General features: G+C 45.7%; 2 protein-coding genes across 15 annotated transcripts in view; both read right to left on the reverse strand.

Moving 5' to 3' along the window:
* Positions 1–7,784, reverse strand: part of LOC120617016 (zinc finger protein 548-like) — a 23,534-nt gene extending 15,750 nt beyond the window's left edge. For 2 of the 9 annotated variants that reach the window (XM_039880572.1, XM_039880573.1), the window contains exons 1-4: positions 6,730–6,987; positions 4,925–4,966; positions 2,675–2,801; positions 3–1,032 (exon numbers count right to left, since the gene is read on the reverse strand). In XM_039880572.1, the coding sequence (XP_039736506.1) occupies positions 3–1,032; positions 2,675–2,801; positions 4,925–4,966; positions 6,730–6,744 (1,214 nt within the window). In that variant the 5' untranslated portion in view covers positions 6,745–6,987. Of the gene's footprint in view, positions 1–2; positions 1,033–2,674; positions 2,802–4,924; positions 4,967–6,042; positions 6,208–6,729; positions 6,990–7,721 lie in introns of those variants that run through there. The other 7 variants (XM_039880567.1, XM_039880565.1, XM_039880568.1 and 4 more) reach the window with 7 other exon arrangements.
* Positions 7,785–9,381: 1,597 nt separating this feature from the next.
* Positions 9,382–25,061, reverse strand: ZNF304 (zinc finger protein 304). 6 transcript variants are annotated; one of them, XR_005656743.1, is made up of 5 exons: positions 24,021–25,061; positions 22,056–22,185; positions 17,173–20,238; positions 13,317–13,443; positions 9,382–12,051 (listed from the first exon to the last, which is right to left on the reverse strand). XR_005656743.1 is itself a non-coding variant. In XM_039880559.1 (3 exons), the coding sequence occupies exons 1-3, from the start codon at positions 24,051–24,053 to the stop codon at positions 18,419–18,421; spliced, it is 1,983 nt and encodes a 660-aa protein (XP_039736493.1). In that variant the 5' UTR covers positions 24,054–25,061; the 3' UTR covers positions 15,262–18,418. The 6 variants fall into 6 exon arrangements, 3 of the variants coding, with proteins under 3 accessions (XP_039736493.1, XP_039736494.1, XP_039736495.1); XR_005656744.1 differs by having other exon boundaries at positions 13,317–13,502; XR_005656742.1 differs by lacking the exon at positions 13,317–13,443.
* Positions 25,062–25,072: the final 11 nt, after the last annotated feature.

The following is a 25,072-nucleotide window of genomic DNA, read 5'->3' on the forward strand; positions in this document are numbered from 1 at the left end:
GCCTTTCTCCAGTGTGGACTCTCCGATGTTTAATGAGTGTAGAGTTGTACCTGAAGAACTTGCCACATTCACTGCAACCATAAGGCCTCTCTGCAGTGTGAACTCTCTGGTGTCGCATGAATGTGGAACTATACCTAAAAAATTTCCCACACTCGCTGCACTCATAAGGCCTTTCTCCAGTGTGAACTCTCTCATGTCTTACTAGTCTGTAGTTGTACCTAAAGAATTTTCCACATTCTCTGCACTCATAAGGCCATTCACCATTGTGAATTCTCTGATGTTTCATAAAGTTGGCTTTGTACTTAAAGAATTCCCCACATTTGCTACACTCATAAGAGCTTAATCCAGTGTGAACTCTCTGGTGACTTATGAATGTGGACTTGTACCTAAAGGCCTTCCCACATTCACTGCACTTAAAAGGCTTTTCTCCGGTGTGAATTTTCTGGTGCTGAACAAGATGGAACTTTCTAATGAAGGCCATCCCACATTTGTTGCACTCATAGGGCCTTATTCCACTGTGGATTTTCTGGTGCTGAACAAGTATCTGTTTTCGGTTGAAGCCTTTCCCACACTGAGTGCACTTGTAATCTTTTTGTACAGTTTCAAAGGCCTCTCTGCACTTGGAGTCGCCATGTGGCTTCCAGCTACTGTCAGCGACTGGGTGCTGACGAAGGCCTGTGCTGGCTGAGAAGTCCTTCCCACCCTCGCTGCATGTGAAGGTCCCCTCTGCCCTGTGAATGCTGCCATTCATCACAAACAAAGGCCTCCCCTCATCCCTCCTGGAAAGTTTGTTTCCAACCTGGTCCATTTGGCACTGGTAAAGATTTTTCCCACAAATGTATAGCCTTTGATCAGGGTACATTTCATCACACTCGACCAGGTGCAAAATGTCTTTCAAGAGTGGGTCACATGTCTCATGGGGCTCGGCCTTCTGAGTGGATGGGTCTGGCTTTGGAGTCCTGACCTGTGACTCTTCCACAGAATCACCTTGATCAGAAGGTACTTCCTCATCTTGGGCTCTGTGCCAACAACCTGTAAGCAGAGACATGCCAGTGAATGCATTTGACTTTGGTGAGACGGGGCAGCCCCATCACAGATGAGTGTTAGAATGAGTCCACGGGGCTGCTAAGAGGCAATGGGGCTGAGAGCCAGTGAGAGAAAGGCCTGCTGTGCAGAGTTGGGCCTGGGAAGCTCATGGTGGGAGAGCCCTGATGATGAGGAAGGCCCCAAGGACGGGGTTATGTCTTAGTCCGCTCAGGCTGCTATAACAAAATACCACAGACTGGGTGGTATTTTGACAACAAAAATAATCTTATAAGCAACAGAAATTTATCTTTCACAGTTCCAGAGCCTGGAATTCTGAGATTAAGGAGCCAGCATGATTGGGTGAGAGCCTTCTTCAGGGTCACAGACTTTTTGGTTCCTCACATAATGGAAGGAGCTAGGAAGCTCAGTGGGGTCTCTTTTCTAAGGTCATTAATCTCATTCATCAAGGCTCTGTCCTCTTAATGTAATCACTCCCCAAGGCTCCATCTGCTAATATTATCACCTTGGGCATGAGGTATACAACATAGGAATTTGGGGGGACACAAACATTCAGACCACAGGAGGTACTATGCAGGGAGGAGAGGTAGGATCTCTCATTCACTCCTCTGCAAATGGCTTTCAACAAGGTCATGGCTGCTGGTGACTGGTTAGCACTATGTAGAAGGTTCTATACAGACCTAGAAATACCTGACTACTACATAGATGCTGCAGTTCAAAGACTATTAAAGGATACCTGCAGCCCTCATGACACCTTAAGTGTAGACTAAATGTTGGAGAGCGCAGCAAAGGGAGCAATGAAACAAAATGGGTGAGAGGTAAAGGCCTCATAGGTATGTTGGAATATGGCAGAAAGAGGATTAGAAGTCAGAGTAGAAATGAAAATGGGGAAGAAATAGTAGAAATGAGGTGTGGTCACTGGTCCTGGCATCAAACAATGATGAAAAAAAGACAGGTTCCCAGCTCTGACATCACACCCTTTCCCAGCTCCCTCGCACCAGGGCCATGTTCTTTTGAGTGTCTCTTGCCACTGATGTACTGTATCCACTCAATCAGGCACCCAGGACCTCTCTGAGCGCTGATGTGGCACCTGAAGAGGCCGATTCTAGGTGAAAGACAGGAAAAAAGTGGCCAGCATATGCTGAGTGATCCAACACTGGCCATCTCTCATTCTACAATGAAAAGAACTTCACAGGACAGACAGTAGAAACAATCCAGGGATCCCCCAAATTAGTAACTAATTCGTGCCTAAAACTGTCGGCACAGGAAGATCCCAAGAAATGTCAGCAAGAGGAAGGGGTAAAGCCTGCGGCCCCGAGGTTCCAGTATCTAGGCTGAGTGAGCTGACCAGGGACAAGCTGGGTGAGAGGGATCTCCTAGACAGACTTCAAGATTTCTGACTCCTGAGCCCTGTCTGTGGGTACTCAGAGCAGCAGGGATGGGGCCTCATGGGGACAGCAAGTACAGGGCACACAGGCCAGCCCTGTATGTGACAACAACACATACACCAGGAAGCCATGAGAGGCGGTAGTGCTCACAGTCTGGCTGTGGGGAGGACAGAACTGCCCATAGGGAAAAGGGGAAGAACAGTGCCCAGCCCAGGACCCTGGGGTAGGTGTGAGGGCCTTACCTACAGAGGACAGAAGTGCAACGTTCTCCATCATCACATCATGGTACAGGAGTCTCTGAGCTTCATCAAGGAGGCCCCACTCCTCCTGGGAGAAATGGATGGCCACATCTTCAAAGGCCACATGGCCCTGCCAAAATTGGAAGAGTTTGGTTCATGAGCAGCTTGGTTTAACTGTGTTTTTGTGGATTCTGTATGTGTCTCTTTGCCATCCATTAATTGCACAGCTAAACTAATGGCCAAATTTGTTTACATCATCCTTGCGATCCAGAGCCCACTGTCTGACCCATCTCCTTAACTAACTCTCACACACCACATGGGTATTTCCCCGACCCTGACTCAGCCCAGGGCGAGGTATGAGACAACTGGAGACAGCTCCTACACCCAGGCACACCAGGATTATACAAACTAGCCATCCTTAAGCTTTTCCTCTCATGTTCCCTGCACATCCCTCGGAAAGACCAATAAAGGTTCTGATCTCAGGTTCCCCTCATTCAGGCTTTCCCACGTGGCTCTGTATTATATGGTGCTACCCCTCCTCTCAGGAAATATAATAAAAACCTTCTTTCAATGCCATTGGCCTCTCCATGTCATCACTCATTCACCTCCATAAATTAAAATCCTGTGGGTACAATCACTCATTCACTTCTCTTTCCACGATCTTCAGTCCTCCCTACACACATCCCCACCTCTGCTCATCCTCCCCTCCTACCTTCCAGTGTTGGAAGTTACCAGATGCTGATGGCCCCAGTGCCTGCTCTCTCTGCAGTACCACTGAACACTGTGTCCAGCACACAGCATAAATCATTTGGGGGACAGGACAGAAAAGTGCCATCTAGGCTGTGGGCCCAAATTCCTTCTTGGGGTCCCCCAGATCTTGACTCTTCCTCTCACCTGCAATCAATCACTGGACAGCACCTCCCTCATGATTCTGACCCCTCACAGTGACAACTCCAAAGAAACCCCCAGCCCACACATAGGCATTTCCTTCACCTCCAAACAGGCTACTTTACACATGGAATCCAGGCAGTGCATGGCAAATGCATCCAGCATCCAATTCAGCCCCACTCTTGCCCATGAATGACAACATCTCCTAGAGCCAGAGCTAGCCCCAAGCCTTGCTTTGAAGGTCTCCCCACCTGGCTGTTTCTCGCTTCATCTTCAGCCACCCTTCCTAGGTGAGGACCCCATGTACCTTAACCATCTCTCTCCTCTGCATTGCACTAGTTGTCCCATAAGTAGTCAGAACTTTCCCCTCTCCTTATCTGAAACTCAATAACACTGACCTCCCACCCACACTCACATTCCACCCTTGGTCTAGTAACTCTCCTGCCTGATCCCATTTGCCCCCTCAACATCCATCTCGTGTACACTCTGGCCTTGGAGGTCTGTCTCAGTGTCTCTGTCTCTGTCTCTCTCTGTCTGTGATGCTCATCACACCATCCAGCATCCCAGTCAGGAGATCTGTCCCATCCCTTGTGCTCTATAACCTAGAGATGCTGCCTCCTATACCATTCCTCTACTTCCACAGCCACCACTCTAGTGTAACCACCTCCAACACACACCTGGACTGTTGCAAGAAATTGCTGCCAGGTCTCCCAGCCTTCACTCACACCCCTAGTCTGTCTTCCACTTTACATCCAGAGGAGGCCTATTAAAATCTGGGTCACGGTATCTTCCTTTTCTGCTTTAAACCTCCACACCAACCTCAGATTAGAGGCCCGGGGCCTCAGGCTGTCCATTCAAGCCCTGATATACATGCAACCTACCCATTCCCTATCTGGCTTCCCATTTCCACCTGATATGAGACCTGCAGTTTTCTGAACATCCCAGCAAGTCACCTGCAAGCATCTGAACATTCTAAATCCTGTGGCCAGGGCTCCCTGCCACAATCTACCCCATCAGCTGTCAGAAATGGGAACAGCTCCATCTAACCTGGGACTAGATATCAAATCCTGGGCTTCATGAAAGCACATGGTCTTCAGACTGAAGAGAGTAAGAGGGATGGGAAGAGTCTCAGGACACTATCATTCCCTAAGGGTATGTATGTATATACATATACATATGTATATATTATATATATATATACACATATATTATATATATGTGTGTGTGCATGTGTGTGCTCGTGTGTGTGTGTGTATATATGTGTATATATATATATGTATGTGTGTGTATATATATAAAGGGGGGGTGTCAAAACCATTGGGGTGATAATTGGGATGGATGAAAGGTGGCATACCCTCCACTCACCTGTACAGAGTCCATAAGCACTTCTGCCACTGCCATGGGACCCTGTGGGAAGAAGGAGGGTATGGGAAATGGGTAACCATGCAAAGATTGTATAGGTTGTGTTGGACCACCACCGCTGGAGCAAAGTGATCTGAGCCTGAAGATCTAAGCTCAGTGCCTCAGAAAACAGAGCTGCTTCTTACCAGCTGGGTGACCTGGAGAAGCAGTAAGAATGCTTCTAATTTCATAGGGGTCATACTGGTATCAAATGTAAGGCATATATACTATTTAACAGCTATTATTGTCCACATGATCAACAGTTTCTATGTTTTCTCAGTACAAATGAAGTGGTAGGGTTTTGAAAGTTTGAGTATGTATTTTTACTACTTTTTAAGGATTCAGAGGATATCATATCTAAAACTACATTGTAAGCAAATACTTAGAAGTAAATCAATGCCAAACCAATTATGAAGTGTTTGCATCAATTGAACTTAATTGAATAGGTTCATTTCTAATAGCCTATCTCTGTGCTCCTATTTAGAGAGATATTGGTTAGTTAGTGTTTAAATCAATAAACTTTTCATACAATCTTAAGTTAATGAATTGTAGGGAGGTAATGAGCAGGCAAGTCAGCTACTAGTCCATTCAGCAACCAAATCTGCCTGCAATACAATCTTCAAAAGGGAGCTTATTGGGGCCTCTTGACTGAAGCAGTGCATCACCCCTCTTGCCCTGACAGGTGAAGGAAAGGCAGCAGTGCCCTAGTCTAGAACCTGGCGGCTCCACCAGCCTGGCTGATGTTTCCCTTGTTCCATAGGGAGTGGCCCCAGCAGTTGGCGGAACCTGAAAGTGGAGAATCTACACAAGCACACACTGCAGACTCCATTTCTACAGGCTGGCATCTTGTATACCTCCTATGTCAGGTCTGCTCTTTCTGGAGGGAGCAGAGGGGATGCCAACACCTGCTCCCCATGGCCTCCCCTTCCTCATTAGAGGGCCCATCTGAAATAACAATTTGACTCACCCTCCTCAATCTGATCCCCAGGTCGTGCCCTGGCTCAGCCCACACTCACTTTTTTGATGTCTCCAATCCTGCCCCCTTCCTTAGCTTCCAAACCTTTCTGTTCGCCTATACATACGGTATCTCCATGTCGTGACATCTCTATCTTGATAATCTCAGGATCAACATGTCCAAAATCCAACTTATGATCTGAAACCTGCTCCTTGCGTTGACATCGCCATCTCCATACTTTCAAAAATTCAGGCAAAAATACTTGGGATGGTGGTTCACTCCTTACTTTTACCTGCAAGCATATTTTATGCAACAGGAAACCCAGCCTGCTCTACAGTTTTTCCAGAATCTCATCACATTTCCTCTCTAACCGCCACCACCCTGGTCCAGCCCCCACTATCATTCCCCTGGGGTCGACTTTGGTGACCTCACCGGTCTCCATTCCCCATCTTATTTTTACTGACTTTACACTTCTAGCTCTGGGCATGCCCCTCCCCACAGCCGTCACTTCACAACCTTCCATGGCTGCCAACTACTCATTCCAGGCGACACTCCTCGACCCGTTGCCTGGAGACGGAGACCCCAGATTCTTCCTGTACTGTCGACTCACCAGTACCTGCAACCTGTGCACAGGCCGCCCCTGAGGGAACGCTCTCACCTCATCACAGTGCGGACTCTGGGGTCCCACATGACACGCCCTCCGCTCTGGACACGGGGGCCTGATTGCATGGAACCTAGCGGGCGCCTCTCATCCAGGCTCCGCGCTCCGTTGTGAGAGCTGGGCCGGGTGAGGCCGGGGGGACGCAGCACCCACCTCAGTCGGGCTCATCGGCGCGGCCCCTGCCACCGACCTTTGGGACTAATGGGGTCGAAGCTGGGCTACAGGGCAGGAACAGGGCGCCGCGGTTACCAACGAGCTTAGACGGGCCTCACAGCCGCCTCGGTGCAGCGGAGACGACGTCTCACCTCCGGCTTTCCCGCCCCCTAACCTCGACGCCCGCCAAGTGCTCCTGAAGCGCAGAACCCGTGAGCTCTAGAGACCAAAATGACAACCGTAAGGGACGCCGGAAGTCCCGCCTCCTTATGGGCACACAGTACGCGCCCCTCTCTCAAGCTCTCATTGGCTCAGTCGCCGCCGCCGCAACCACCGCGCGCCGTAGAGAATTCTGGGTATTGTAGTTTCCACTACATGCGGCACACCTATCCCCTCTCAGAGAGTCACTCTGCAGTGGCCGATAAAAGTGATATCTTCAAGGGCGCTGAGAAATGGAGTTCCACCGCTCCAAGAAGAAGGGGGTGTTTTGCTTCTCTTAAAGGGGATGTACTCAGATTTCTTGGAGTGTAGGATGTCACAGAAAGATTAGGAACCTATTATATCAGACTGTGAAGCACAGCAAGTTCCCAAAGGCCTACACATCAAAAAGGACCAGCGTATCATGACACTACACATCTACTCATAGCTGTCAGGTATCTTGTCACTTTTCAAATACACATTGACTGATGCTCTGAGAGCTGTTTAATGAGCTTTCAATATTTGGCTCAGGACAAGAATGGTGGGGGAGATGTGGGTGGGATGACAGGAGGCACAGGAGTAGATAGAAAGGGTGAAGCTGCGCTTCTGGTTCCCACAGAAAACATTCTTCCTGGCTGTATAGTTGGTGATTGTTTGAACCCAGTAAGCAACACATGTCTTTATATACTACTCCTCCATATCTGAGACATTTTTCAATTCTTTTAAGAATCTGAAACCCATCTGAAAAGAATATGACTTATCACATGCTATCTTCTGAGACAATGTGTGCTCACGTGTACAAAGGGAGCATCTTGTCCTCCAGACAAAGCTGTGGATTCCATGATCTCATCTTCTTGCTGGGAAGTGATTTTTCATTTCACCTGAAATTGCAGCAGCAGTATCTTCACAGGGAGTCAAGATTATTCGTAAAAAAAAAAGGTGTATATATATATATATATATATATATATATATATATATATATACACACACACACACACACATACACACATACATACATACATACTGCAAATGGAAATTATCACAAGGTAATAATAATTATGTAGTTGTTCAAAGAAAGTAGCAGAAATAATTCTAGGGAAGCATACCTATGACATGTGAAAAAAAAAAAGGAAAAAGTTAAGATCTCAGTGAAATTTAAGCAAGAGAGTTAATTCTGAAAAGCCAGAGAATCAAGAAGAGCCTGTAGCTGTGGTGGAACCTGGGCCACAATCTTGGAGTGATACAGGCAGTATTTGAAAGACTTGACAGAAAAGTAAAAATGAATAGAGAAGCTGCACTGTTATATTCATTGATCTAAGAAATGTTCGGTGAGCACCTGCTAGGTTTCAGACATAATAGCAGGTGCCAGTTGCTCTGTGGATACCAAGCTGTTCTGTTTTCTAATATTCTGTATCTGTCTTTTTAGCACTCATTTATCACAAGGCCAAACAGTCAAAGATGTGCAAATCAGCTTTCACGGGCTTGCAAAACTCATACTACAAACACCCTAAAAACAAACCCTAACATGTGTTTTCACTTCCTGCATAACAGGAGACATCCCCACTTACATAGCACTCCTGGCCACTTTAGTCATAAAGGCATAATCCCAGTTCCTCCCTCACCTGCTCCTTCCTGTAGGTGACATGGTTTCATGTAGACCTCTGTTGTGTGCCTGGCCTCTTATTTCCAGGGTATTGAAAGTACAGCCATGCTACTCCATGGTACTGCTGTCTTAGTATTCATTTTGTTTGGCCACGCAGGCTGCAGGGAACTTGAACTGATGAGGGACAGCACATGCCACTGGGATCTCTTGGACAAACTTTGAAACTTCTGACTCTTGAGCCATATCTTACAAGGCTTCAGAGCAACAGAGGATGGGGTGCTTGGGGACATGCAGTACAGTGCTCACAGCCCAGCCCTGGCACCCCAACAAATATTCCAGGAGAGAAAATAGCACCCATGGTCTAGACGTGGTAAACCCAGATACGCCCTGGGGGAAAAGGATAAAACTAATGCCCAGCCCAGGACAGTGGAGTAGGTGAGGACCTTACCAAATGATGACTCTTATAATAATCTTATAGCTGTTTTATATGATGTAAAGATCCTTGATGGTGAGACAAAACACAATGACACTTGGATAGATAATTTGGGCTTGGAAAGACAGGCATCAGGCAGGGCTGCACAGCAGGTTGCCTGGTATCTGGCTCTGGGACTTCAAGGGTGTTGTATAGCAGTCCAGAGTGTGAATGCCTGTTAAGAACAGTGGTTGGGATGTGGACTTAATGAGCTACTACAAAAAGGGAAATGACCAGCATCAAGCCAGGGACTCAAAACTGGAGCAAGACAGTATTTTCATAAAACTATATATCAAAACACTGTGGTACTGGCATAAAGACAAACATGGGCCAATGAAATAGAACAGAGGTCCCAGAAACAAAAGCCAAAATATTTGATTAAATAATTGATAAGAGTGCCAAGACAATTTAACGGAGGAAGGGCAGTCTTTTCAACAACTAGTGCTGTGGAAAGTGGGTACCTGCATTCACAGGAATGAAGTTGGACCCTTACCTTAAACCATACACAAAATGAGCTCAAAATGGATCAAACACCCAACAGTAAGACGTAAACCCATAAAATTTTTAGATGAAAACACAGGGAAAAATCTTGTAACCTTGGATTTGGAAGTAACTTCATGGCATTGACACAAAAAGCACAGGAAATAAAAACAAAAATAGCTAAATTGGACTACATCAAATTACAACCTTCTGTGCATCAAAGGACACAATCAACAGGGTGAACAAGCAACCTATCAAATGCCAAGAAAATGTGCAAATCATGTATTCAATAAGTGGTTACTAACTAGATTATATAAAAACTGCTACAACTCAACAATAAAATAACCTGATTAAAAAATAGGCACATTTAGACATTTCCACAAAGAATATACACACAAATGGCCAAGAAGTACATGATCATTAATCATTAGGGAAATACTAAATAGAATCACAATGAAATACTACCTCACATCCATTAGGACACCTGCTATTAAACATGAAACAGAAAATAAAATTATGCTGAGGAGGATGTGGAGATACTGGAACACTTTTGGACCTTTAATGGGAATGTAAAATGGTACAGTCGATATAGAAAACAGTTCCTCAGTTCTTGAACACACGAAACACAGAATTACCATATGTTCCACCAATTCTACTTCTGGCTATATACCCAAAAGAATGGAAAGCAGGATCTCGAGGAGGTATTTGTGCAGACATCCTCACAGCAGCCTCTTAACAGCCAAAACGTGGAAACAAGGTAAGTGTCCATCAACAGGTGAATGAATGGATAAAGTAAATGTGCTATACACATAAAATGGAGTACTGTTCGACTTTAAAAAGGAAGAATCCTGAAACACGCCACATATTAGATGAAACTTGAGATTACAGTAAGTGAAGTAAGTTACTTATAAAAAGACAAAATCTGTATGATTCCTCTGATGTGAGGCAGCATGGGTGCCCAAATTCAAAGAGAGAAGCATGGAGGCTGCTGGGGCTGGAGGAAGACAGGAATCAGCATTGTTGAATAATGGGCACAATTTCACCTATGCAAGATGAAGAAAGTTCTGGATATTCATTGCACAGTACTAAAATACTTAAAGTGGCAAAATTTTTTGCATGTGTATTTTAACACAATAAAAAGAAAAAAAACCCATAAGTACATAACAGTACTTGACAGTGCCAATCAGAGCAGCCTTTGGCTGAAGTCTTTCTTCATTTGCTGCACCCATAAGTTCTTTCTCTGGTGTGAACTTTTTGGAGCCAAATGGACAGGAGTTTTGACCAAAGATGCTCCAACATTCACTGCTCTCAGAAGACATTTCTCAAGCACAAACTCAACAATGTTTAATGAGGCCAGAGTTGTATGCAAAGTCGTTCCCATATTTGCTGTTCTCATGTCACAGCAACATAAACTGGCTGGTATGTAATGAGTCTGTAGTTGTACCACAAAAATTTCCTACCTTACTTGTGCTCATAAGGCCTTTTTGTCCAATGTCTAAGGAGTGTGCAGCAGCAATTAAATAATTTCCTACACTGCTGCACTTATAAGACCTTTCTCCAGTGTGAATTCTCTGATGAATAACAAGCATGGAGCCATCCAGAATTTCCCACATCCGCTGCACTCATAAGCCCTTTCTCTACTGTGGATTTTCTGGTGCTTGACAAGTTTATGTTTCTGAGTGAAGGCTTTCCCACATTTGCTGCACTTATCAAGCAGCTCCCCAGTGTGAACTCTCTGGTGTCAAACGACTGTGGAGCGGTTCCTAAATAATTTCCCACAATCATTGCAACCATAAGGTCTTTCTCCAGAGTGGACTTTCTGGTGAGCAAAGAGTTGGGACAGACGAAGGAAGGCCTTCCCACAGCAGGTGCATGCAAAAGGCCTTGGCCTGGTGTGAATTTTCTGGTGGTCACCGAGGCCCGGTATCTGGGTAAGAATACTCCGTATTCAGGGTGCCCATAAAGCCTGGCTTCACTGTGGACTTTCTGGTGCTGATCAAGGTGGGAGTTTCTAAGGGAGGCCTTACACCACGTTCTCTTTACTCATAAGGCTTTTCTGCAGTATGGATTTTCTCATGGTCAACAAGAATAGGATTATGGCTGAAGGCTTTCCCATCCTGAGTGCGCCTGTAATCGTTTTGCCCATTTTGAAAGGCCTCTCCTCCTTCAGTGTCTCCATGTGGCTTCCAATCACTGTGAAGAGCATATTGCTGGAAAAGGCATGAGCTGGCTGGGAAGTCCTTCCCACCTTCCCTGCACGTCAAGGTCCTCTCTGCCATGTGGACGCTGCAGTTCTTCCCAAATGAAGGCCTCCCCTTGTCCTTTCTGGAAAATTTCACTCTAATCTGATGCTTTTGCTGCTAGTGCTTTCTCCCGCAAGCATACATGTCTTGATCAGGGTACATTCCATCCTGCTCAGCCAGGAACAAAATGTCTTTCAACAGAGAGCTACACGTCTCACAGGGCTCAGCCTTCTGCATGGATGGGTCTGGCTTTGGAGTCCTGACCTGTGACTCTCCCATAGAATCACCCTGCTCAGAAGGTGCCTCCTCATCCTGGGCTCTGTGCCTGTAAGTAGAGACATGCTGGTGAAAGCATAATGATTTTGGTGGGATGGGGCAGCCCCATCACAAATGAGTGTCAGACACACCATGAATGAGTCCACGGGGCTGCTAACAGGCAAGGGGTCTGAGAGCCAATGAGAGAAAGGCCTGCTTGCAGAGCTGGGCCTGGGAAGCTTATGGTGGGAGAGGCCCTTAACGATGAGGAAGGCCCCAAGGATGGGTGCAGTGCAGGGAGGAGAGGCAGAGTCTCCAAACCACTCTTCTGCAAGTAGCTTTAAACAAGAGCATAGTGATGATGACTGGTGAACACTGTGTAGCAGATTGTGTCCAGACCCAGAAATGTCTGATTGTGACATGGTAGTTGGTATTCAAGGGCTATTTAAGGATGTGTGCAGATGCCACAACACCTGTCACAAAACCTTAGGTATAGTTCAAATGTTGAGAGCACTGAAAAGGGAGTAGTGGAAGGGAATAGGTGAAAGGTGGAGCCAGCCAAAAGTGGTGGGGAGCCAGGAACCAAAAGATTAGAAATGGCAATAGGAAAAAAAAGCTAGAAATTAGGTGTGACCAGTGTCCCTGGTATCATACAAGGATGGGCACAGGCCTGGCTCCCAGTGTGACTGGAACCCAGCTCTGATAACATGCCCTTTCCTAGCTCGAAACCACCAGGGCCATTTCTTGTTGTCATTGATGGAGTGATGTCTATCTTGTCAGAGAGCCAGGCCCTTCTCCCTTTCTCAAAGCGAGCATCTCCTAGGGACCTGGAACAGGGAAAGGCCAACTAAATGAAACACAAGGAAAGAGAGTGGCCGGCATGTCCCAGAGTGATCCAACACATGAAATCCACATTCTCAAATCATGAACATTTCACAGGAGGGTCTTAAAGAACTAGTGTTTTCTACAAGTAGTGACCACACTGGTGGCTGAAATTTCTGGCACAAGCAGCCCCCAAAAAATGTCAGCAAGAAGAGGGAAGGCCTTGGGCACAAAGGGTCCATGTATTTGAACAAAGTGAGCCGACCAGGGCCAGGCCAGGTAGGAGTGGTCTCCCAGACAGACTTCAAGATTTCTGAGCCCTTTCTGTAGGTACTCAAAGAAGCAGGGATGGGGCCGCTAAGCCCAGCCTGGGCACCAACAACACATACACCAGGAAACCAGGAGAGGTGGTAGTGCCCAAAGTCTGGCTGTAAGGAGAACACAGCTGCCCATAGGGAAAAGGGGAAGAACAGTGCCCAGCCCAGGACCCTGGGCTAAGTGTGAGGGCCTTACCAAGTGATGACAAAAGTGCAAAGTTCTCCAGCATCACACTGTGGTACAGACTTTTCTGAAACTCCTCAAGGAGGTCCCTCTCCTCCTGGGGGAAATGTATGGCCACATCTGTAAAAACCACACATCCCTGCCAAAATGTAGATAGGTCATTCAGTGTGCAGCTTCTCTCTCCAGGATCTTCAGTTCCTGATCAACAATTATTCAGATAATATTACTCCATATCTGAGATATATTTCATTTAAGAATCTGAAATCTCTCTAAAAGAGGGACTTATATGCCATCTTCTGCCTTTCTGACAGTGCATGCCTTTCTGACAGCTGGACCACGTGTGTAAAGGGGGCATCTTATCCCTGAGATAAAGGTTTCAGTATCTATGAGCTCATCTCCTTGCTATGAAGTGGTTTATCATTTCACCTGCAATTGTAGCAACAGTATCTGCACAGGGAGTTGAGGTTATCTCTGGAAAAACGTGAAATAGATATTACTGAATGTTATTAATAATGACTGTAGTTTTTCAAGGAAAGAGGCATAAATGGTTCTAGAGAAATAAGTCTGTAACAAGTCAGGGGTTGGTAACATCTCAAGTTTAAGCAAGAGGCACTCAGTACGAAAAATCAGAATGAAGCTCAGATTGTAGCTTGCTGAAACTCTGGCCACACTCAGGGTTTGGTCCCAAAATGTGATTATTTTTAATACTTGAAAACATAGCACATTAACGGCTCAGAGGGAGAAGTAAAGACAATATTTAAAAAGGTAAACATGAATAGCAAAGTTGTACTGTTCTGTATTTACTGATCTACAAATGTTTAATGAGCACCTACGGGGTTTCAGGTACAAATAGTAGGTGCATGGCACACATCAGGCATAGGACTGCCAACTGTTCTGTGTACACAGCACATGTCTTTTGTCCTGTATTGACATTGTCAAGATACCCTAAATGTCCCATATTTAGCTTTTTCCAATACATTACAAGATGTCAGTAGTTAGAGCTATTTTAATTGGCAATTAAATAACTTAGTGGCAATGCTAGCTCAAAATCATATTCACATAAATAACCATAACCTTTGGGATAATGCCATATGGTCTCTTTTATAGATTTGACTAAAGAACAAAAGAAGGGACTAACAATTAAGTGCTTATTTTTTTCACATTCAGGAAAGGAAAAGACTGTACTTTGGCCAAATTCCAAAGTCATGAACAAGAAACTAAGATTTATTAGCGATAACTTTGGATGACATCTGAAAGCCAGCTTAGTCAACAACTTAGTCATCAGTAACTCAGCTTCTGAAAACTAGCAAATCATTGATAGTCTCAAACTTCTAAAATTCAGCCAGTCTTTCAGGTTCCAGTCCTGAAAGACAGCCAAGCAGTGATAGCCCCAGGTTCCTAGGCAAAACCACACACCATCAGATATTCTATGGGTAAAAGGAGAAATTACAAGAAAAATTTTAAATACATAAATATTTTGAACTGATGAAAACAAAAATGCTATCTATAAAAATCAATGTGACACAGTTAAATGATTAGAAGGAAATATATAGCTTTAACCAGCTATTACAAAAGAAGATGCCAATAACCTAAGCTTCTATGTTAAGAAACCAGGAAAATAATACCAAACTAGCCCCAAAGATAAGACAGGAGCTATTAAAGATCAGAACAAAACTCAATGAAATAGAAAACATAAAAACACTTTAAAAATAATCAATGGAACAAAAACTTGATTCTTTCCGAAGATAAATAAAATTGACAAAACTTTAAGTAGGCTGACAAAAGTAGACAACAAATTAGCAAAATCAGGAATGAAAACACTACTCACCCTACAGAAATTAAAAATATCATAAGGAATATTATAAACAATCTTTATCCCCCAAATTAGACAATTTAGTTGAAAATGGACAAATCCCTAGGAAGACACTAATTATAAAAACTGACATAAGTAGAAATCTATGTTATATATTAAATTTTATTGAAAACCTTCCTACAAGAAAATTCCAGGCTCAGGTGCCCTCACTAAGGGATTCTAGTAAACATTTAAAAAAGCAGTATCATTAATCTCTCAAAAACTCTTCCAGAAAATAAAGGAAACACTCCCCAACTTATTCTATGAGGTCAGAAACATATACAAAGAATTATATATCACGACCAAGTGGGATTTGTCCCAGGAAATGCATGGTTAGTTTAACATCTGAGTATCAATTAATGGGATACCTCACATAAATAGAATAAAAGACAAAAACAAACAACCCATACCTACACAACGATTATCTCAATAGATGGAAAAATTGGAAGAAAGTCTAGAAATAGATCCATCCCTATACAGTCAACTGATCTTTGAAAAAGCAGCAAAAACAATTAAATGGAGAAAGGATTGTCTTTTCAACAAATGATGCTGGAACTACTGGACATTCTGTTTAAAAAAATGACGTAAACCCAGATCTTACACTTTTCATAAATATTTTCTCAGAAGTGATAATAGACCTAAATGCAAAACACAAAACTCTGAAATACCTAGAAAATGACAGGAAAAAAATGTAGATGACCTTGTATTTGGCAATGACTCTTTATATACTCCAAAATGACAATCCATAAAAGAAAAACTGGGTAATTTGGACTTGATTAAAATTCAGAACTTGTGTTCTGCAAAAGGCACTGTTAAAATATGAAAAGATATTCAGCATATGCATCAGGGAATTGCAAATTAAAGCACCAATGACATACTCCCATGCACCTATCTGAATGGCTAAAATCCAAAACCCTGACAACCAAATGCTGGAAGGACATGGAGCAACAGGAATGAAATCTCATTCATTGCTGGTGGGAATGCTAAATGGTATAGTCACTTTGGAAAACAGTTTCTTACAAAACTAAATACATTTACTAGATGATCCAGCAAATCACACTCTTTGGCTTGAACCCAAACAACTTGAAAACTTATGTCCATGTAAAACCTACACAAAAATGTATATTGCATGTAAAACCTACACAAAAATGTATATTGCAAAACTCGGAAGCAACCAAGATGTCCTTCAGTAGGTGAATGGATAAACTGTGGTGCATCCATAAAATGGAATGTTATTCAGTGATAACTTGTACTCAAATCTTAACTGCAGCTTTATTTGCAATAACCAAAAACTGGAAACAACCCAAATATCCATTAATAGTAGCTGAGTGGATAAAAAAAATTGTGGTATATCCATACAGTGGAATAATACTCAGTAATACAAATAAGCAAACTATTGATACATGCAACAAGATGGATTATTCTCAAAATAGTCATGGTTAGTAAAAAAGACCAGAGTCCCCTTCCCCAGAAAGTATATACCGTATGATTCTGTTTACATGAAATTCTTGAAAATGCTTTCTGTTGCTTGTGAATTGTGGAAAAGGGGTTTAGGAAGGACTGAGAGGATAAGATTATAAAGGGACACAAGGAATCTTTTGGTTGTGTTGAACACATTCATTATTTTGACTGTGGTGATAGTTTCTCAGGTATATACACATGCTGAAACATAGCACAATTTACAGTTTACATATGTGCAGTTTATTTCATGTCAACCATACCTCAATAAAACTGTTAAGAATAAACCTTCCCTGTAAAAATACATATTTATCATCCTTCTTGTAACACAATATCTGCCAATTATTTTGATTCTGTGATATCCCTCTCCCCACAATTTAGGAGGGCGATCTCTGCCTCAAAGTTAGCAAAAACTGGAGAGCAATGAAGTCCATTTCCACTTCATACATGAGAAATGCTAGCTGGGTCAGAGAAGCCCTATCCCTGGATCTCTCCTTTGTCAGTGATGGGGTTCCTGCCTGAGTAGAGATGGAATTCATAAATCTTTAGATTACTTACTCTGACAGTGGCCTTGACCACAGGAGACACAGATGTCTAAAGGTCCTGAGAATTTCTGTACCCTCTTATCCCACACAGCCAAAATTACAGGGACATTTGTAGATGCCTCCTTCAGAAAAGACATATCTCCTCTCATTGGCCACAGTGGTCCCCATTCCATTATCTCAGTGTTTCTGTATGAATTATGATTCCCACTTTGTCCTGCAGGATTTCTAGTCAGTGACATCTGCCTATGGGATTCTGGACACCAGAAACTGGCTCATGGATAGGTCCAGGAAGCAGAAATCTCTCAAAGTGCTGGGGAATATGAGACATTCCTTAGGAACGAGGGACCCAATTCATGTTGCTTCCAGAAGCATTGGAGGTTTTTCACACCAACTATGCCCTTCTCAGAATAAACTCTGGACTCACAGGAAATCCTGATTTTCAGGTCCTAAGATTAGGCACACAAAGCTCTTCAGTCTTCTCTAGCAAGACTTGAACAACAATGCAAATTTGGCCAAACTAGACTGAGATCTGTTCTCTGCCATCTTTCTGTCCCTTTATGTTGGCACATAAAGTTGGTGCCAACAAAAGATGTTCCTCCCTTCATGTTGGCAGAACCCAATATTTTCTCAATCCATTCCACACAGTGAACAGCACCCCAAAGAGTAAAGACTGCCACAATAGGCCTTTACCACTGCACAAACCAGAGCAGCATGAGGCAAGCAGTTCCAAAGATGGCTGATTTGGAAGCAGGACAAATAAGTCACAGCTCTCATGTTTACTATCAACACTGTCCATGAAGAAGGAAAATCTTCCTTCTAGCCAGAGCTAGATCATGTCCACGCAGAACCCAGTCATGGAGGAGGAAATGAGGCCCTTCAATAGGGTCAGAACACTTATGATTCCCTCGAGGATATAAGACAGAGAGAGCGCAAGGGTCTGCCTTCCTTGAGCATACTACAGTGACTGACAGCTGGCAGTGACGAGATGGCTTCTGTCACGGGCATTGGCATTGATATAACTCTGTCAAGAGCCCAGGACAGCTTAGAAAGTGCAGCGTACCTCATGAAAGTGTCCCATCTACACAGTACTTACTGGGACTCTCCCCAGGATGGAGGCATGAAGGTACAGGGTTTGCATGCTGACTACCTCACAAAAGGTACTCACAGAGCTTTCTTCTGGTTTGAGTCTTGAGGCTGAACAAGGAGAGAGCACATTTTCCACATATACAAGGCTGTTCTCTAGTGTGAACTTCCTGGAGCTAAACAAGTTTAAGAGATGCAGCTAAAGGGCCACCAAAACTGTTGCATCCATGAGGCCTTTCTCCAGTGTGAACTTTCTGATGCCGAACAAGATGAGAGCTCCTGCTGTAGGCCTTCCCACATTCACTGCACACATACGGCTTTTCTCCAGTGTGAACCCTCTGGTGTAGAATGAGGCTAGAGTTGCGGCTAAAGAACTTTCCACATTCGTTGCACTCATAAGGTCTTGCTCCAGTGTGAACTTTCTTGTGTTGAACAAGGTGGGAGCTACTAATGTAGGCTTTTCCACATTCGCTGCACACATAAGGCCTTGCTCCGCTGTGAACTCTCTGGTGTAGAATGAGGCTGGAGTTGTGGCTGAAGCATTTCCCACATTCGCTACACTCGTAAGGCTTTGCTCCAGTGTGGATTCTCTGGTGCACAATAAGGTTAGAGCTGTGACTAAAGAATTTCCCACACTCACCACACTCATAAGGCCTTTCTCCCGTGTGGATTTTCTGGTGCTGCACGAGTGTGTCTTTACGGCTGAAGGCCTTCCCACATTCACTGCACTCATAAGGCCTCGCTCCGGTGTGAATTATCTGATGCTGGACAAGTGTGTCTTTGCAGCTGAAAGCCTTCCCACATTTGCTGCATACATAAGACCTTGCTCCCGTGTGGACTCTTCGATGTTTAATGAGGCTGGAGTTATGGCTAAAGAATTTCCCACATTCAATGCACTCGTAAGGCCTTGCCCCAGTGTGAATCCTCCAATGCTCAATAAGGTGGGAGCTTTGGCTAAAGAATTTCCCACATTCACTGCACTCATAAGGCCTTTCTCCAGTGTGAAATCTCTGATGCTGAACAAGTGTGTCTTTACGACTGAAGGCCTTCCCACATTCTCCACACTTATAAGGCCTTTCTCCGGTGTGAATTCTCTGGTGCTGGACAAGGTGGGAGCTTCTGCTGTAGGCTTTTCCACATTCGCTGCAGTCATAAGACCTCTCTCCAGTATGGACTCTCTGGTGCTGAACAAGTGTGTCTTTGCGGCTGAAGGCCTTGCCACATTCACTGCATGTATAATGTCTTTTCCCAGTGTGAAATTTCTGGTGCATCTTTAGGTGGGATAAGTGAATAAAGGTCTTTCCACACTCCTTACACACATGTGATGTTTCTCCATTGTGAATTTTTCTGTGATGAATAAGAGCTAATTTTTCCTTAGACACATTTCCACATGGTAAGCATCTAAAAGATTTCCCTTCAGTATGAGTTATCTGTCTGTCAAGGAGAGTAAAGGTGTCCAAAAAGGTTTTCTTATTGTCACTGCAATTGAAAAGCATCAGTCCATCATGGTCCCCCTGGTGTTGCCCAAGGCTGGAGCTGTGTGGGAAAGACTCCATGAACTCCATCCTTTTGCATGGACTTGCCCCACAGCAAGTGGTCTGGTGCTGAAAGAGGCCCGAGCTGTACAAGTCCATGCCTCCCTCCCTGCAGGTAAACAGTCTCCCCGACATGTCAACTGCACAGCTCTCCACAAGTGAGACCCCGCCATCATCCCCACCTAAGGGGTTCCCTCCACTATATCGCTTCTGGTGCTGGTCAAAGCTTGCATAGAATGAGAATCCTCTCCCACATGGGCTACACGTGTACAGTTTCTGCACAAGGTGTGAGCCTTGATCTTCGGTCAGGTGCAAAATGTCTTTCAAGAATGAGTCACACATCTCACATGGGTGGGCTTTCTGGGTAAATGGACCTGACTTGGGAGTCCTGACCTGTGACACTCCTATAGAAGTGTGCTGCTCAGAAGGGACTTCCTGATGGTCTGCTTCACGCCAACAATCTGAAAGCAAAGAAATGCTAGTGAAGGACAGGTGACTTTGGTGGGAAGCAGCAGCCCTCACCTATGTATGTGGGATACACCAAGTAATGAGTCCACTGGCTTGTTGACAGGACGAGGGAAACATGGTAGGGGTGAGGAAGGGCCCATTATCAGTTCTGGGCCTCCGAAGGTCACAGCACAGAGGAACTCTAAAGAGAGAAAAGACACAATGATGGTGTACAGTACAGGGAGTAGAAATGAGGTCTCCAACTCACTCCTCTATAAATGGGCTGCTGGTGTCAGGTGAGCTCTATGGAGAAAGCTGTGTCCAGGCTAGGGAAAATCTGACTGCCAGGAAGTAGCTGGTTCTTAAGAACTATTGAAGGATGTGTACACAACTCATGACAGATGAAAGCAGCCAATGTTGCAAAGGGAGCAGAGGAGAATGAGTGGGACACAGAGACCAGAGAAGTGGGATCAGCCAAGGGATGAAAGACACAGGAGAAATGGCAAGGGGGCAGAGTGCCAAGGGTGGGGAAGGAAACGGAGAAATGAGGCACTGCCAAGGGCTTTGGCAATAAAATACTGGTGCATGCAAACCAGCTTGAAGTATGATGTGAACCTAGTCCTAACGTGACACTCTGTCCAGCTCCTGTTTGCAGGGCCAAGGTCTCTTTGGGCTTCTCTCACCAGACTGGAGTCAGGTGTGCCCCATCAGGCACCTGAGGCTTTCTGCCCCTCTCTAACTGGGCAACTACATGGGATCTCGCAGATGGAAATGGTAAAGAAAACACAGGCAGATGAGTGGCCTAGGCAGACACAGCCCACAAAGCAGAAAATGAAATGTTACAAAAGAACCTCGAAGGAGGATTTGGCAGAACAGACCTGTGACCTCCGCAAGCAGTAACCATGTCAGTACCTGCAATTCCTGCATAGTCAGTCCCCAAGAAATGTCAGCTAGAGGATGAGGGCAGAACCTGAGACACAGAGGTACCATGGAGCTGGACAGTCACCTGGACAGGGAGTGCCCAAGCCGCGTAGAATCTGTTGGGCAGATTGAAAAAGCCCTGAGTCCCTAACCTCTTCCTTCAAGGCTTTGGGCAACAGCTGTTGGGACTGCTCAGTGATGGAGGGGACACTGCCTACGGCCCATAACACCTGCTCTGGGAACCAAAGAAGGGAGAAGAGTCACTAATACGGATGGATGGAAAGAACTGCCCTTTGGAAGGGGGGAATAACTGAACCCCAAGGACACTAGAGTGGATGTGAGGGCCTGTGGAAGGTAGCCTTGAAGATGGCCTCCAGGAATGCCTACCTCCTGGGATTCTTGCCCTTATATAATCCTTGATTGTAGACTGGGCTACTGACTCATTTCTAAGAAACAGAATATGGCAAAAATGTTGGGATGTCACTTCCAAGGTCAGGAAAAAGACCAGGTTCCACCCTGGGCATCTCACTTGCTCAGAGAGAAGGCAGCTTCCATGCTACGAGGTATGCTACAGGAAGGCCACCATGATGAGGAACTGTGGGAAGCCTTTGGGTAACAGCCAGTGAGGAACTAATGTGTACAGTTCAACAAACCATAAGAAACTGAATCTTGCAAACAACAACATGAGTGAGTTTGTAAGTGGATTGTTCCTGAGACTGACTTTCAAATGAGAATATGGCTCTGACTGACAGCTTGATTGAAACCTCATGAGAGACCTTGAGCTGAAAGCACCCAGATAAGCTGTGATCAGATTCCTGATGCGCCAAAAGTGAGATAATAAATTTTGCTTAAGTCACTAAATTTTGGGGAAATTTGCCACACACAAACAAATGACCAATACAAGACTTACCAAGAGAGGCCACAAGAGCAAAGTTCTCCAGCATCACATCACGGTACAGGCATCTCTGCACCTCCTCGAGAAGCTCCCACTCCTCCCGGGAGAAGCACACGAACACATCCTTGAAGGTCACACTGCCCTGCTATGATGGAGACAGTTAAGCCTACAGGCAGCATAGCATCTCTCCCCAGTTCTCACCGCTCACACAAGACAGTTGGGAGACTGTCTTCCCAGTCTCCCAACTCAGAGATGCTTGTTCTTGGCACCACTTATGCCTGCTCGCTCCTCATGTCCCTCTGATCACTATGTTCAGCCCAGTACAGACCAGGCAAGTGGGCAGATACTATATAAGCTATAGGTCTGGCAAGAAGGGGCCTGCCAGCCAGTTCCCCTGGTGTCACTCAGATCATGCTTTCTAGATACAACCTTAAGGTCATTAGTTCACAGTCCTCCCAACACATACATCACTTTTCAAATCACACCTTCCTCACATCTGGGACCCCCACTACCACTGGCAACCGTCTGGTCCACACCATATGCACCTCCAAGGCACACCCCCATGCCACTCTGCACACTGTGTCCAGAAAATGCTCTTATGTTTATGTAACAGGCACCACTGCCACCCAGGTGCCTAAGCAAGAGACCCAGTTCTCAGTCCCAGGTTTTGACTTTCTGGTTAGTAACAGCATTGCTACCAGGACCTGAAGATACTCCCTCCTAAATTTAACCCACAGCGCCACACCATTCCACACATTGGCTGCCACCTCTGAACTTCTTCAAACAGAACCCTCCCTGGAACTAAAATCCTACGTCCGGCTTGATGCCTCAATTAAGGGGTCTCTAGGACTTCTTAAACTAAACGTGACGAAAGCCTAACTCCTGATCCTGCCACTGAAAATTACTCATACCACCAACTTCTCCATCTCAGTTGATGGCACTTCCATCACTCTATCAGTTAAATCAAAAAATCTCTGGGGTCATCCAGGACTCTTTCCTTTTCCTCATTCACCCTTCACATGAGAAAATCCAGTCATCCTACTTAAAAAACAGATACAAAACCACTAACTTCTCCTACTTTCACAGACACCCCTCTGGGTCAGCCACCACCAACACTCCCAGTTAAAATCCGAATCAGACCGTGTCTGTCTTGCTGCAAGTCTTCCGTGTCTTTCACCACACTCAGAATAGAGACCCAGCTCTTTAGGCCGACCTTCCTGCCTGACTCCTGGCCCCACTCCTAACATACATAATTAACACCAATGATTCCTGGAGGACTTTCGACACACTCTTACCTCCAAGCATTTGCACATGCTGTTCTGGGCCCACTGCACCCTTCCAGGTCTCATCCTATTGGCTGCCAGAAGTAAGATGCTTTTCATATAACTCCTGGCCTAGATTCAAGATGCTGGGCTAGAAATGAAGCCCCGCTCGGGTCCCCAGACTCAAGTGCAGAGAGAGTGACAAGTGTACCTCGTGGCTCTATGTCTCATCGGAAAATCTGGTCAGCCCTACTTTAAAAACATACACGAAACCCATAAACTTCCCTAACCTCTGCTACCACCACTCTGCTCCACACACCAACACCCACTTGGACTACTGCAGTAGCCTCCATACTGGTCTCCCTGCCCACCCTCTACTCTATCCCCCCAATCTTTCCACTCTGCAGCCAGAGGGAGTCTGTTGACGCCTAAGTCAGATCACCTTCCTCCTCTGCTCCAAACCTTATATGGCTCTGACGACCATCAGAACGGTGGCCCAGCTCCTCAGGCTGCCACTCAAGGCTTGACCCCTGACTTCCTGCTCTCTATTCTGACCAGAGATAAGAGACCCGCGGTTACCTGACTCATTCCCACCTCCAAATGTTTGTACCAGCTGGCTTCCGTGCCTTGGAAAACCATGCACATCTCATCCCACTGACGCTGGGAATGGGAACCCTAAGATTCTAGTCGGTAAGGACTCGAGGGACCCTCCACTCACCCTAGCCCGGTCCATCAGCGCCGCAGCCGCCATCGGATCCTGAGAGCAGACTCCGAGGCTCAGCCGTAACTCCACACATCCACTGGGTCAGGGGACCTCGGAGTGTCGCACGGCGAAACCCCTCTCCCCGCACAAGGCTCAGGGTGCCGCCTCCGGGGGCCGACGAAGACAGGATACCGGCACGAAGGCCTCGAAAAGAGCGCAGCCCTGCCGGACACCGTGGTGCAGAGCTGCCCGTCCCCCAACGGAGGATCATGGGTCGTAACAGAGACGCGAAGGGACGTCCTTTCCTTTTAACCGTCCTTCCTAGATCGATTCCGAAGAGCCACGCGGGAAGCGGACCCCACCCAGGACTCTGAGCCTCCACAGCCAGAATGGACCCTGACAGCTCCGGCGCAGGATAAATACGTCATGCCAGCAGCGCCGGAAGTCCCGCCTCTGCCACAAGGGCAAGAGGAAGCGCCCCCTTCAGGGTTGTCATGACGCAGCATCGACGCGCCGGGTTAGAAACTTCTGGGTAGTGTAGTTCCCACGCTGCACCCACCTCCACAACTGCCGCATTCCCGCTTCTCCATGACGACCATACATGGGCCGGTGGCCCGGGGGCGGGAAGGCGGGGAAATAAGCGCCCTGGAGGGAGGGTTCAAGGCATACCTTAAAGGGAATGGGTCCATATTTCCGTGGTCGCCTGAGACAATGCCAGGTCCTCAAGGGTCTCCAGCAGGGGATCCATTTTTTAATTCCCGGAGAGCTGCTTTGCCTCATCTTTGGGGCTTGAGATTTAAATCGATAAATATACCTCGCTCCTGGGGACTTTGTGTAGTAGTAACATTAACTATTCCTTAAATTCGTTAATTTCCAAATTTGGGTTCTTGATTTGGTACTATCAGTATCACTTGTGAATTCAAAATGCACCTCTTCTCAGGGAGGCCTCTGTGACCAGCTCCTCAGGTGGGCCATCAGTACGCAGGCAGGCCCTGGCCTTAGATCTCCCCACAATGGACTTTGCCCAGAAGTCCCTGTGTGGGGCTAACTTCTATCTGTACCACAGG

The sequence above is a fragment of the Pteropus medius genome, unplaced genomic scaffold (assembly GCF_902729225.1).
Source record: "Pteropus medius unplaced genomic scaffold, Ma_sr-lr_union100, whole genome shotgun sequence".
Lineage (NCBI taxonomy): Eukaryota > Metazoa > Chordata > Mammalia > Chiroptera > Pteropodidae > Pteropus > Pteropus medius.

Bases quoted from the DNA above. Each gene is read 5' to 3' on its own strand.
- ZNF304 (XM_039880559.1), bottom strand. From the start codon at position 24,053: ATGGCGGCTGCGGCGCTGATGGACCGGGCTAGG. The intron at 22,186-24,020 runs GTGAGTGGAGGG...TCTCCATCATAG, and splicing joins CGCTGATGGACCGGGCTAGG to CAGGGCAGTGTGACCTTCAA. The intron at 20,239-22,055 runs GTAAGTCTTGTA...CTTTGCTTTCAG, and splicing joins TGCTCTTGTGGCCTCTCTTG to ATTGTTGGCGTGAAGCAGAC.